This window comes from Cydia splendana, chromosome 19 (genome assembly GCF_910591565.1).
Source record: "Cydia splendana chromosome 19, ilCydSple1.2, whole genome shotgun sequence".
Lineage (NCBI taxonomy): Eukaryota > Metazoa > Arthropoda > Insecta > Lepidoptera > Tortricidae > Cydia > Cydia splendana.
Window position 1 is genome coordinate 11543045 of NC_085978.1, and position 14222 is coordinate 11557266.

Below are 14222 nucleotides of genomic sequence, written 5' to 3' on the forward strand. Positions count from 1 at the left end.
ATCTAGATGGAAAACCCTTAGGGTAATTCACCAGTAACTGGCCACCTGTTAGTAACTGGCCACCCTAAACTAAAAATTAATTATATTCACCTTCTGGTTGGAAGGGTTCAATAACTGGCTAGCCTTCAATAACTAACCACCTTATTATTATTATTCAGAGCCCACTGTGTCCCACTGCTGGGCAAAGGCCTCCCCTCTCTTCCTCCACTCGTCTCTATTTAGTGCAATATCACCACCACCACCACCACCACCACCACCACCTACCACCTTATACTAAAATGAATTCTGTTTATAGGTGAATAGAATTATTTTGTTACTGGCGAATTACCCTATAATAAATAAAATGCGCTTTTTCCGTAGTTTATTTAAAAACTGTACCTACTGTCTAAGAATATATAAGTAGTAGTAGTGTTTGACATGGCATGGACAAAGCGAGTAAGTACCTATTATGAATGAAACAATAAGTAAGTACCTACTGAATCAGAATAATGGAAACCGCATTTACTAGAATATGAGCGACGTATGTCATGACAGTATCTGATAACATATTCACATGTTTTATGAGAAAACATTGCTATTCAGATTAGGTTACGAAATAAAGTTATTATAACTTTGAAGAACCAGAGGTCACTTACCGGTTAAGGGTAACGCTGCAGCATCTCCTTCAGTTTATTCCACTTATACACACGACAGAATAAAGTGTATGAGATATAAAACAATGCACAAATAGACGCGATAAAAATATTAAAGAGCTTCGTGCAAAGGCTTTGTTATTGTTTTTATTCAGCACATTTTCTTGACAGTTGTGTGACAGTGACATTGACGTTTACATTGAGGAACGCGAGGAACGTTCCTAAATAGTAAATCTAGTATTGGACCCTAAAGCTTGGTTTTCCTAGGATAGCGGTGCCGTCATATAGCGGCCGTCTCCATACAAAATACTACGACATCCATACTTAGCCATATAATTTTGTATGGAGACGGCCCGTCTCCATACAAAATTATATGGCTAAGTATGGATGTCGTAGTATTTTGTATGGAGACGGCCACTATATGACGCCGATCGCCGATAACCAAGCAAGAAAATGAGTAAAAAATTAGCGATACAATATAATATTTACCTACTATAACCCATTATCTACTATTGTCACTATTACACAATTTTGGAACGTACCTAATATTTACCTTATATATGCCTTATATTTCAAAAAATATTTCAAATTTCAATGATGTGAGATGGATGCGAGTGATTTAGGTAAACATATTATAAACAACACTGTCGATAAATGACGATTTCTATGAACGCTAGTTCATCATATAATAGGATGGTATCTAATTGAATTAGATAAGTAACTTGACCTACTTCTTCGAATGTGTGGTACCTAAAGTAAGTACCTAAATAGCAAATCATTTAAGGTAGGTATAAACGTAAAATGTATCTATTTATCTAAAAAGAGTCGACAACGCGCATGTGTTACCACAGAAGTTAGACTTCAGCCATGGTCTAATAAAACATATATTATTATACCATGACTTCAGCCACAGGCTTTGCCTAGTGCCTTAGGTGTGAATTCTACACAGACGACGCAGGCGTGGCGCAGACATGATGCTGTCGCTTCAAAATGTGGGAAAGCGACGTGCCGTGAATTGAGTCGCTTAACTTCAAACTCGGGTAAATCCATCTGTCAGATTAAGCGATTTTGGTATTAAGAAAAAGTAATAGGGTAGATATTTGCTGAGAGGGTCGACTGGGTTTACCCGAGTTTGAAGTTAAGCGACACAATTATACTCTAAGGTGCAGGCTATCAACTACAAAATTCCGAGTTCTCCGATAAAATCATGAAATGCTATTTTTCTTTTTCAGATTTCACGATTCCAAGACATTGAAGCGATGGTGCGGCGGTAGCGTTTTGTAAAACACTCAAAATGCTGGACGTATCAGACACTGTAAGTAATCAAACAGCATTACTATACCTACATATCTATATATACCTACTTGTTTCATTGCAAAATAGGCAAGTACTCCTTATATTGTCTACAATACAATCCATCTACCTAGTTCTTAGATCATATGATCAGAAATGCCGTCGCAGCTCACCCCCAATATACTCGTATATGAGGTTGTGTGGGTCCGGATTACATATGTAAGTATGTACACTATAGCCATCACATACCGATATCAATACAAACGATATAACGTACTATGGGGACCTTTTTTGAAATGGAACCAATAGGCTTAGTAGGCAATTTGGAATCAGCCTCATACATGACCCACTTATATTTGTGCAATAAAGTCCTGTAAATTGACTTGGCCAAAAAGTGTCTAAAATGCAAATGGATCCTGTCTCATTTACTCCGAGGATCCTGTAGAACCTTTCCCAGCTCTCACGGCCCCAGGGTCACTTAGATATAAGTATATATTTTTTAGATTAAGTAGTTAGATTTCCAAATATTGATTGCACCCACATTATAAAATGTTATACAACATCGTGTGGTCCCTATGGGTCGAAGTGTATCCAAACAAGGGCCCCCGAAAACAATAATAAGAAAAACAACATCGTGTGACAGGGACATAACATTTTATAACAAAATGTGGGAGCACCATAAACCCACACTAGGTGTTGTTATTTTATGGCCAATAGCGATGACTCACAACTTGTCGATGACGCCTCATTTGGGGAGCACCCAAAGAAGATAGGTATCAATCTACTATTCTATTCCCGACATTCGATCTAGGCCTTGTTCGCGACTTCATGAGTTGGATATCAGCCAAGCTAGACTGTTTGTACATTTAATCAAATTATCAAACAACATGTTTGTTTAACATCTAAACCACGTGAAACAAACAGTTTTATCAGTAGACAACTAGTTGGATACTGTGGAAAGGCGAGAGACGAATGAGTGTGTTTTTGATTGACTGTGTCTAAAGTCGTTATGTCGAACGCGCGGAAGAAGATAAGTCGGCGACAGTTGTTGTGCAAGGTTAGTAAACTAATTTATGCGTGAAATAAAGCCCACTTTTGAGGGAAGCTAATAAAGGCATTATTTAAAGGTAAATATCGTTTCTACAGTAAGAAGGCTAAACTAATGGCTCTGTGAGCTGTAGACCTCGCGAGCGTAACTTAAAACTGAATAAATGTAAGGCTCTGCCATCATTTTCGACAAAACAATATTATGGATGGCTTTATCCATCTTTATCCACGTGATAAAATAACTGTCACTTTGTAAAACCGCGGGACAGAAAGTGACGGATACCGTTTTATCACGCTCTCACGTAGACAAGAACGACCATCGTATAGGCACTGCTTACGAAATTTCACGAGATTCGGTTCAGAATTGCGGCTTGTAGAGGAAAACATCCGGACATAGGTACGAAAGCATTTTTTCCCATGCTGAAATGGAAACATGATTTCGTCTGTTTGAAAACAATCAATAAAACCTTCATCCTCCTTTTGAAAACATTACTGTTTTGTATAAAAGTCCATAATTTCTAGTAAGTCGTGATATTTGTCGCTCCTAACGTCTATAATTAGTTTAAAACATAAATTACCGCGGCGCAGCACTTAGTTTTCTAATGAACATAACTTATGCATATTATGCAAGACATTTAAATTATTTAAGGTACCGGTGAGTGATCTTGTTCATTTTAAGTTTTTCTGCTGTAACCAACTTGAAATATGTACCTACCTACCAAACAATAGGGAAGTATGAGGGAAGTAGGTATGTACTACTACAAGTGACTGAACGAATCCAAAAATCTCTAAAAACTAAGTAACGGGGCTATAACCGCGAAAATCTAAATTCGCAAATTGCGGGCGTCTTTCTCTGTCACTCTAATTAATTACACCTTCATTCGAGTAAATGAGAAAGATCCCCGCAATTTGCGGGTTTCGGTTTTCGCGGTAGACCCCCAGATTCTCGCATTTGAATCCGCGAACCACGTTCGACGTGTTACCTCTCTGTCGCACTTGTAAATTCGTACGTAAGTGTGACAGGGAGGCAACACGTCGAACGTGGTATGCGGTAGGCCCTCAGTAGAGCCTACCCTCTTTTTTGAACAATAAGTAGGTAAGTAATCAATTACCTTCAATTTCTGTAACAAAGCGACATATATTATTTCCGTCATCTCCTTAATTCATATTAAAACCACTAGCTCAGTCTAAGTGGAGCGTTCATACAGTAAACATTTCGCGAGGTTTTTAAAACGTTCACGTATGCATTGGTATGTGTGAATAGTGATAACGTGTTTGCTCGACTTCTGTTATTTGGTGTCTAGTGTTATTGTGGGTTGGACGGAAGAGGAACTATTACGGTCTAGTTAAGAGGTTAGATAATTTGTATAATTATTAATACCCAACAGTCTCAAAAGAATCCACATACAGGCAGGCTTCAGGCAGGATCAACGGTAAGCTACTTATGTTTATTACGTAATTATTATTAGGTAAGTTACACGTTGGAAATGTGTGTAGCATTTTAATGGGAGCGAATTTAAAATTAGAGATATCCGTTTTAAGATTCTAATAAACTCTTATCACAACTTAGGGAATAAATCAAATTATTTTACTAAATATTTGTATCTTTTAAGTGGTCTCACTTCTAGATATATAAAAATTATAAACTCGTCAATCATTTCAACTGTTATTGGCATACTGATTCCTTTAACCCCTGTTATTGCCTTTGCACTAAAACAGTGCGGTAACCGGTAACTGATGTGCAATTATGTATTATATAGATACCTACGTTACCGACAAATAACTAATCACGCTTAAAAGGATGACTCACGCTAGACCGGGCCGGGGTCGGGCCGGAGCTTTCGGCGCTTCGTTTTCTATGGAAAGCATCCACGTGATCACCGATCAGCCGTCATAGAAAATTACCTGTCGGACGTAGAGATGGGTAGGGGTGAGTAAATACTGAGTATTTATTCGGTATTTACTCAAAGCATCCGATAAATACCCGTATTTACTCATTTAGGTGGGTAAAAACGATTGCTTATAAAATATTCAAAAAGTGAGATTTAAGAACAAAATCTTTTTTTATTGAAGAGTGATAACGTGTATTAACAATATCTATAAAATAAAAAGCATATAGGACGCTTAATTTAGGAAAAAAAGGTAATTATTAGTGAGAGGCAAATTGTGATAATGCATAGTTCACAATTTTGTTTTAAATAAGAAGGTATTTACTTTAAAAATATGGTACTTAAATTCTATCGATGTTCTAGATAACTGCATGTCGCGCAAAAGTGCGTGTTTACGCGGCACTTACGACCTTTTATTAAGGGTTTTATAAAGAAAACTCAAAAATGGCTCAACCGATGATGTTCAAAATATTGTTTATTGTACTCTATTATACGGCTAATCTCCCGATATGTTTTTATATTTTTTCTGAACTTTGGTTCTAAAGTTATAGAGAGATAAACATTATTTTGGCCTTTCAAAACAGTTTTTTTTTTCAATAATATTCAATTTATCCAAAAATGTTCTTAGAAACATTCCAGTTATTTTTAAAGACCCATTTAATGATGTGCAACACGTTGGTGGTTTCTGAAATTATTTTTTGTGACAATTAGTTACATTGTATGGAGTGCCCCTCTTACAAATACATTTCTTACAATTTTGAGTACTTAATCCAGTAGCGGCTTACAAAATACACCTATATTTCAAATTTATATGCTCCTTTCAGCACTCTAAATAGTTTATACCCACCAATTTGGGTATAAACGAGTAAATACGGGTATATTGAGTAAATACTGAGTATTTACTCGGTATTTACCCGTGAGTATTTACTCACTACCCATCTCTTCGGACGCCTTGGCCCGGGCATGCCCGGTCTAGCGTGAGTCATAACTCCTTTGCCTCTGCAGCTCTACACTAAAACAGTGCGGTAACCGATGTGCAATTACGTATTAGATACGTTACCGACAAATACCTACATCGCGCTTAGAACTAATTAATTTCGCAAGGACTCGCTAAGTGCTACATTTTCAATTGGCCCTTAGGCTTTTTTAGTTTTTAACAATGTGGTTGAGTCATTTTTTCATACATATTGTTTCCCACTCATCTCCGCTCGTCTCCTCATCAGAGGAAAGGCAGCCTGCAGTACCGTAAAACACTATAACATTGCCCTTTCAACATAACTTTGCCCAGCGCGTCACAGTTCAGTAATACAAGCGAAATAATTTAAAAGTAGTTACAGATACCATTTGGAGTTGAAACTCTAGGTCCATGGGGTCCCAGCGCGCATAAGTTGTTCGCAGAAATCGCGAAGCGTCTGGTTGACGTAACTGGTGACCGAAGAGCTGGCGGCTACCTCGTATCGTATTGCGATACAGCGAGGAAATGCCGCCAGCATCCTTGGTACAATGCCTCAGGGGCCTATTTTAGATTTAAGCTAGTTATAGTAGTACCACTGTATATATATTGTATGTAAATAAATGATTTTCCCGTTACAGATATACTTTCTTAAGAAAGTGAAGAAAGTGTGTCTGTAACTACTTTTAAGTTATTTCGCTTTTACTGAAATGTGACGCGGTGGGCAAAGTTATGTTGAAAGGTTTCTATCTACAAATTTGTTAACTTAATAAATGAAATGCTCAGGGCAATATTTTACTTTTTTGCTTTTTCCCCTCCACATACTTCGCTTTATCCCTACAGGTATTTTAATAAGCTAGGAAATGCAGGAAGTACTCGTAGGACATATTTTTAAGTGCATTCCATACTTTCTTTTGTATTCATAATTTATCGCTCTAGATCAGCGGTCGGCAACCTTTTAGCAGCCAAGGGCCACATAGTAGTTAACGGAGGTGACGCGGGCCGGACTTTGTTAATATTTATGACTTAATGAGACATTGTCGTTTGTCACTATTACCTACATACAAAATAGCCAAGGCGCCTCTAGGGCCGCAAGTGACAGATTCGCGAGCAGCATGCGGCCCGCGGGCCGCAGGTTGCCGACCGCAGCTCTAGATGGTTTCAATTGCCTACATTTTCGCTGCTTTCTGCGGGTCTTATCGTAGGAATTGTACCGTGTTTAATACCTAGTGCCGGCGCAAATACTAAATACGAACAAACACAAACAACGGTTTGAACGAGTAGTAAGAGTAAGTAAATAAGTAGATACATAAAATAAATATCAGTAGGTACCTTATACCTTGTCATAAACACAAATATAACGATTCAGTAGACAGAAATTGAGCGTTGTGAGGGTTTTAAGGCCCGAGTTTCTACTGAGTAAAACACAAAAAAATCTCCACACCAATATTCATCATTCAAAATCATCAAAAGTCAATTCTACCAGCTAAATATGAAGAAACTACTCAAAATTTGCATCTTTTATCATCTCAAAATTACTTTGCCATTATTGTGAATAACGTGTTCGGCGAAACATCGGGATGTATTTTAAATTCGTTATATAGGTACCTACGATATAATCCGTTTACATAGTTTTATTTCTTAAAAGTACTTCTGGTATTTTCCTAGAGTACCTAACTAAGTAGACGGTAACAAAAAACACACTTCTATGAAATCAATTATTACACTTAGCATTTCGAGTCTAATTGCCAACGGGTATTTTTAACCACGTAAGTAACTATATCGGTAAGAGTCTGTATTTTAATAGACCTGCGGCGGTAGCACGGTTGCATTTTTATCGCTTGTCACCATGCCTGTCACGTTCTAACAACGTTCTATAACTGAAATCAGACTGTTATGGGGTCAATTTGTTTGACATAAAGTCTGACTACACCTTGGAGGATACAACCAAACGGAGTAGCCATTAACAGGCGTTCCCCTTGTCGAAACTCTATGACCAATGGTCATACACATTGTATGGACTGACGTTTATCTGACGTGGCTATTTTTATTCCCCCGCAAAAATCGGCAGACTGTTTTGTACAGAAAATTACAGACAAGGCGTCTCCATTTGGTTATAACTATCCTCCAAGGACTACACTAACTAGAAACCATCTAAACTCTAAATCATAATTAGATTCCAAATAAAGTAAGACAATGTTGCCACTGCAATAATTTGTTTGTAAAATAGTAAATTCCTTTTTATAAATAAATACGCTAAGATAATTTATATATTGGTAATTTTACTCCTACGATTTAAAAAAGTACTTTTATTTACTTATTTTTACATAAATACAAGACGCGCTAGTAAAAAGTGGCAACACTGTCTTACTTTTTTTGGAATCTAATTATGATTTAGAGTATAGAAAGATTGTTTTTAAAATCCTAGGCAGGAGGGCAGTTAGGACGACTGAATTAAATAAAGTGCGTGAAGCGTTTAATAAATAACAAATTGAAATACCTACTTTGTAATTTTAAATTGGGATAAAAATTATTAAAAGCAAGGTTCGGAACCGGTTTTTCCTTCATACAAAAAATACCGGTATTATATACGGTAGAACGGGGTGACTTTCAAACGCAGGGGCGATTTTAAAATTCTAGTTTTTAAGCCATAATATATTTTTATGCGAGATTTTTTACAGTAGGTGAATATGAATATATAGTAATCTAACTAGTTACAGGAACATTTTCAGTAAATAATAAATAATGGTAATTCTATGGCCGTTTTAAATCTATCAAAGTAACCCCAAATTTTCCAAAGTCACCCCGTTCTACGGTACGTTCTTTTACGTTCTTTGGTTTGTTATTTCATTTTTTAGCTTTAGTTATTAGTTGTAGTTAATTTTAGTTTTATATTCATTTTATAACACTTATTATACAATAAATGAGGTTATTAATTATCTAATAGTACGAAGTTATTACCTAAATACATGATTCAGTCCTACGTAAAGAGCATAAAATAATTAATAATATTGGGATATTTTGGGATTTTAAAAAACCGGTTCCTCGGAACTGATTAAAACAATGTTACAATGACGTTGTATTTTACACTCTTAGGGTTCGCTCAGTTACGACATTACATAACAAATAATTTTGTTTATTTGTCTTTGCGTCTAATTAAATAATTATTATTGTGAAATAATTATTATTACGCAATTATGACATAAAAATGTCACCAGGCTTCCGTAAGTTGCCATTGTCACTGTTATTTATCTACCTACTTACTTAGACATAGAAATCCTTCCACATGCTGTAACTTAGGTATATATATTTTTTAAATGTAGTACAAATAATTCGTACCTAAATAGCCTAAGCAAATTAGAAAAAACTGCGGAAATAATTCGTGTAGTTTTGAAAATTGGTACAGGTATACCTTGTGGTGTCCAGATAAACATACTAAAAGTCCTCGAGGGTAGGGGGTGTGCTGAGGGTGCAGGCGGGGGTTGAAGGTACCTTTTTTCATATTTTTGCTCATATGTCGAATATCTGTAGAAATTCGCATTATAATTACTTCGGACAAAAGTTTTATCATAAAATTTCCTAAAAATTTGGTAATGTTTATTTTTAGCCTGCGATCAATAGTTTAGGAGCTACAGGCTGTTAAAGTTAAATAAGGAAAACGTCGTTTTGTCGTAATTGTTCATCATAAATAAAAAAAATAGTTTAGAATAAGCAAGCTAAGCGGTCTGCTGATGTAATATAAAAAAACCGGCCAAGACCATGTCGGGCCATGCTCATTGTAGGGTTCCGTATTTACCCGTCCGTCAAAATAGACAATTTGCAAAAACTGCTAGACCGATTAGGTTCGCAATATTTGTCCTTGAAAATCTTTACTAAGTATTGTGTACTTTCACGAAATATTTACTTTCACGATCAATTAATTTTTAATCTAACGCAATTATTTCAATTTAACCCTACCTGAAAAGTTAAGTTAAAATTTAATAAAAGTTACAAATCAATTAAATAATACAAACATATTAATTTAAATGATATTTATTATGCTCTATTTTGAGAGAACTTTCATTTCAAAAAAATAAATGTTTTTTAACAATCAGCGAGCGATACTCCAAATTTTATATCCTCAAGTCCTGCCGGAAGCGTAACTTTTTCCATTGTTTTCCTTTAATTTAAAATTTAAAATAAATAGTATGAAACACACATTGGTGACACAACATGCATTATACGAGCAATTCTTGTATATTTATTTAGTTAAGTAATTGTAAAATCACAAAATACGAAAACAAATACATTTCAACACATTGATAGATATAAAATTCACCTTATAAAATAACTTACAATTAAATAAAAACTAAATTACCACTAACACAAATAGTCCCCCAGATCCGATCCCTGCGGAAGGGTGCCCATAATGCTGGCTACATTCCCCCGCTGAATGGCAACTCCAATTCTTTGGCCAAGGAATGAGCCAGCCCTAGGATCCCTGGTGGTGTCAAGGAGCATCTTCTTTAAATCTTTATACAAACACATGCATTTAAATAGGTCTGGAAATAGTACGAGTACATTGTGCAACGTAGGGGTAAGCGAGATTTTGCAAACGAGGTCTATAACTCCCGACAACCGCAGGCTGGAGGGAGTTAAAGACTCGAGTTTACAAATGCTTACCCCCGGAGATACACACAATGTTTTTCATCACACTTGCGAAGAAAAAACTAAATTTTAAGCAAAATAATTCTTAAATACGCGGTGACATTTCAAACATTCGTCCGCCATATTGTCTAGTTTTGGCGGGTTAGGATTCGAAGGCACAGACCCACCCGGATTCAGCCATAATCGAAAATTGTGTAAATAATAATTTAAACGGCTATTAAATTAATCAAATTAAATATTTTTAAACATACACATAAAAAATAATTTATAAACGTCAGTATTTTCAATGTAAAACTCATTTAAAACTACTTTTTTCGTATAAATTAGTGACATAATTAAAAAAAAGCCATAACTCACTTGTGAGTTATAGCTTTTTTTTCAGAATCTATAACTCCCGCGGGAACAACATAGGCCTTTGTCCTTCAGTACACCTGCATGAAATAAGATCTTTTTCGAGCAAGTGTGATGAAATAGTACATTACGAATATTACGATACAAGTACCACGAAAAGTAGGAAATTTGCAACGAGTGGCGATAAATTGAAACACGACCGAAGGGAGTGTTTTAAATCGACACGAGTTGCGAATTACCTTTACGCACGTGTGTTGTACAACGTTTTACATGTTTAAAGGGCCATATGTACATATGCCATATGTACATATGGCCCTTTAAACATATGCACGTTATTGTCCATAATCCCGCCCTAGGGCGGTAAAGTAGCACCATATGTACTGTAAAATGACTTTCAAACCTTTTAAGTAACAAGAATAAAATACACATATTTTAGTACTTAACCTAAAGGCAATTTTCAAGTTTTTCAACACAATAAACAATACTATAAATGCTAGCAATTTAACTAGTCGCGTTTTATTACACGATTAGTACCTACTTGTAAATGGGTACATTTGACTGTTATCACCTATTTTTCCTGTAAATTCGAATGAATAAATGAAGTAGGTAATCATAATAAAATTTATATTGATTATTGAACGGGAGGCATACAACAATACGGGGACACTTCAACACATCTTCAACGATCTATTGTTCAAAGATTTGTGGTTTCTTGTTCTTATAATAAGCTACCTAAGTGCATCCTAAGTGCCGGGTAACCTTTGTGGTTATCTAGGACTATGAAATGAAGTTATTATTAATGGGTAGTTTTTAGTGTTCCGTACAAAACTTTGTTCACGGAATACTTAAAATGGGATCACTTCGGTCTTGCAAATCAGTTAAATGCGTTTTTTTCTAAGAACTTAATGATCGATGGGTTCGATATATTTATATTTGTTCTTGTCGTGACTGTCGTGAGTCTTGGGCTTATTACATCCATACGGACACGGCCAAAGGATCCTAGTAAAGGTCGTTTTCACGAAATAGAACATCTTTAACAATATTTAACACACAATACACATAAAAAAATGCCGAATTAGAGCAAAAGTCATATAATTTTTTGCTCTTTATCCTCAGGAATGCGTGGTTAAAATCTGTCGACTGCTTACTCAAGCCGACAGATTTTAACCACGCGTTCCTCGATGTCTGCTTACTCGAGACGGTGTATTATACGATTTATATGTAATCTTAGTAATCTGTGTTACCTAAGTACCTACCTTGTGGGCACACGTGAGCTGAACTTTGACCAGTTTTTGTTGCTAGACTTTTGTACCTTGCAAATTATAAATGCATGCGATTTACTACACACAAAAAATTGTTAAGCATTAGTACAATATAACAGTGGAATTTGACCTAAGTTTTTATTGCTAGACCTTGCAAATAGTATGCGTTTTATGCACACCAGAAATCGTTAACGGGCCCGAACTTTGACCATAGTTTTTGTTGCCGAATATATTTGGACTTTGGTATTAACATCGGGTATTCCCGGGTATGGGTAGAATGACGTATCGACGCTGGTAGCAAAGCTAGCTAGTCTTTTGAGACTAGCTACAATTTGTTTATAACGGCTAAAGCGCGCCGTAGCCGCAGTCTCGCGGCAGTCGCCATTTTCCTTCCATAGCGAGAGCTTGTGCCGAAATGTCAGATTATCCGCGAAAAGCGCGGGAAAGCGTAATTGTCTTTGGTGTTCTGTGGTGTGTGAATGAAAAGTGAAAACAATAAACAAAATTTGTGAGAATTATAAACTGGAAAAGGTGGTGATCACGAAATGAATTTGGTGTGTATTTTTTTCTCGGATTATACTTAGTTTAAGTTGGTTTAAGTAAATACCTAATCGACAGAATATATGATACCTATAAAATATTTTATTACGGAATTAATTGCTAATTTTTTTTTTACTGTTATTTTTAGTTCTTGATGTAAATAGCTGAACCTAGATCTGATCATCTCTTATAAAGTAAAACTTTCCTACTAAACGTACCTATACCTATTTTTTATTATATTTTTTAAACACCTAGCTAAGCAATACAAAAATGCACTATTTTTAATTCAATCAAAATTTGTATAACTCGTATGAACATTAAGTACCTAATCAGTGTAATCACATAAAATAAAAAAATGTTATATGAAGGAACTCATTTATTGTATAATAAGTGTTACAAAATGAATATAAAACTAAAATGAACTACAACTAAAAACTAAAGCTAAAAAATTAAAAATAACTACCTAAAATTAAAAATGTTATGGTATGAAAGTATGAACTCAAGTAACTCAAGAAATCAATTTAATTAACACAATTCACAGTACATATGTATTTTAACCAGACTTAGCTATCTAAACTCAACAAGGCTGGTGTTGTGGGAACTAGGTGTAAGGATATTAGTATACACCCAAAACGTCCATAACTATGGATTTTAGAAACAAAATAAATTATTTACATTGCTCATTACATAAATAAATGCCATTGGGGCCGATTTTTGACTTTCGAGTGTTTCGACCGCTCGATTTCGTGTATTTCGTTCATTAATATCTCCAGTACCCGGCATTTAAATTCTTCTAATAGAATTGAAAACGAGTGTTCAATACCACTCGATTCCCAATTTCTATCGCTCGTATTGCAAAAATTAGCATTTCGTTGATTTCCACCGATTTTCGAGTGACGAAATCGAACGCTCGAAATTCAAGAATTGGCCCCATGGTTCCCAAGTACAGTATTAAGTAAAATTGGTAAAAGTAAGCAAAACAAAAAAAAACTATTTTGCAAGATGTTTTAATAAGCCATTAAGTATAACATCTATAATAAGTACTAAACAATCATTATACTTAAACACTTAACTGCAATTTAGGTTTTCAAAGTCATACCAAAACTATTAGTGTAGTAAAGGTGAGAAATAGGTACTCTACGTAGGTACAAAATACTACTTTGAACAAAAAACCTATTTTCACATCACCTATTCGAAAAAGGGCTTTTGCTTCCCCGCTAGGAGGGATCAAAGTAGCACTTTTCTTCCCTGCTAGGAGGGATCAAAGTTGTACTTTTCTGTTCTAGGACATGATTTTTTCTTTCTTGCATAAGTACTATTTTTTTTTGGTCAAGTACTACATATTTTGGAACATAACAATTTCCTCATAGTTGATGACAATGTCCTCATAGTTGATGTGAAAAGCAGTATGTGTCACACGGTATCAAAATTATTTCGACTTGGGCGTTAACACTTGAATCCCTCATTACGCTTAGGATTCTACTTTAGAATCCATCGCTTCATTCCAAGGATTCAATGTACACCCTTGACGGAAATATATCATTTTGATCCCTTGTAGCACAAACTACTATGGTCGAGGGTTTTCACGTCATTTTTGTTCACGTTATTT

General features: G+C 35.5%; 2 protein-coding genes and 1 long non-coding RNA gene across 3 annotated transcripts in view; 1 reads left to right on the forward strand and 2 right to left on the reverse strand.

Annotated features, from left to right (window-relative positions):
- LOC134800088 (methyl-CpG-binding domain protein 4-like) overlaps positions 1 to 734 on the reverse strand; it is a 46741-nt gene extending 46007 nt beyond the window's left edge. Inside the window, exon 1 of the mRNA XM_063772561.1 lies at positions 636 to 734. The gene's annotated coding sequence lies outside the window, so the exon portion shown is untranslated. The remainder of the gene's footprint in view (positions 1 to 635) is intronic.
- The window catches only part of LOC134800122 (uncharacterized), a 285699-nt gene that overhangs the window by 120655 nt on the left and 150822 nt on the right, over positions 1 to 14222 (reverse strand). The window lies entirely within an intron of this gene.
- The window catches only part of LOC134800114 (calcium release-activated calcium channel protein 1-like), a 55136-nt gene continuing 43833 nt past the window's right edge, over positions 2920 to 14222 (forward strand). The window contains exon 1 of the mRNA XM_063772588.1: positions 2920 to 2982. Coding sequence (XP_063628658.1) covers positions 2935 to 2982 — 48 coding nt within the window. The 5' untranslated portion in view covers positions 2920 to 2934. The remainder of the gene's footprint in view (positions 2983 to 14222) is intronic.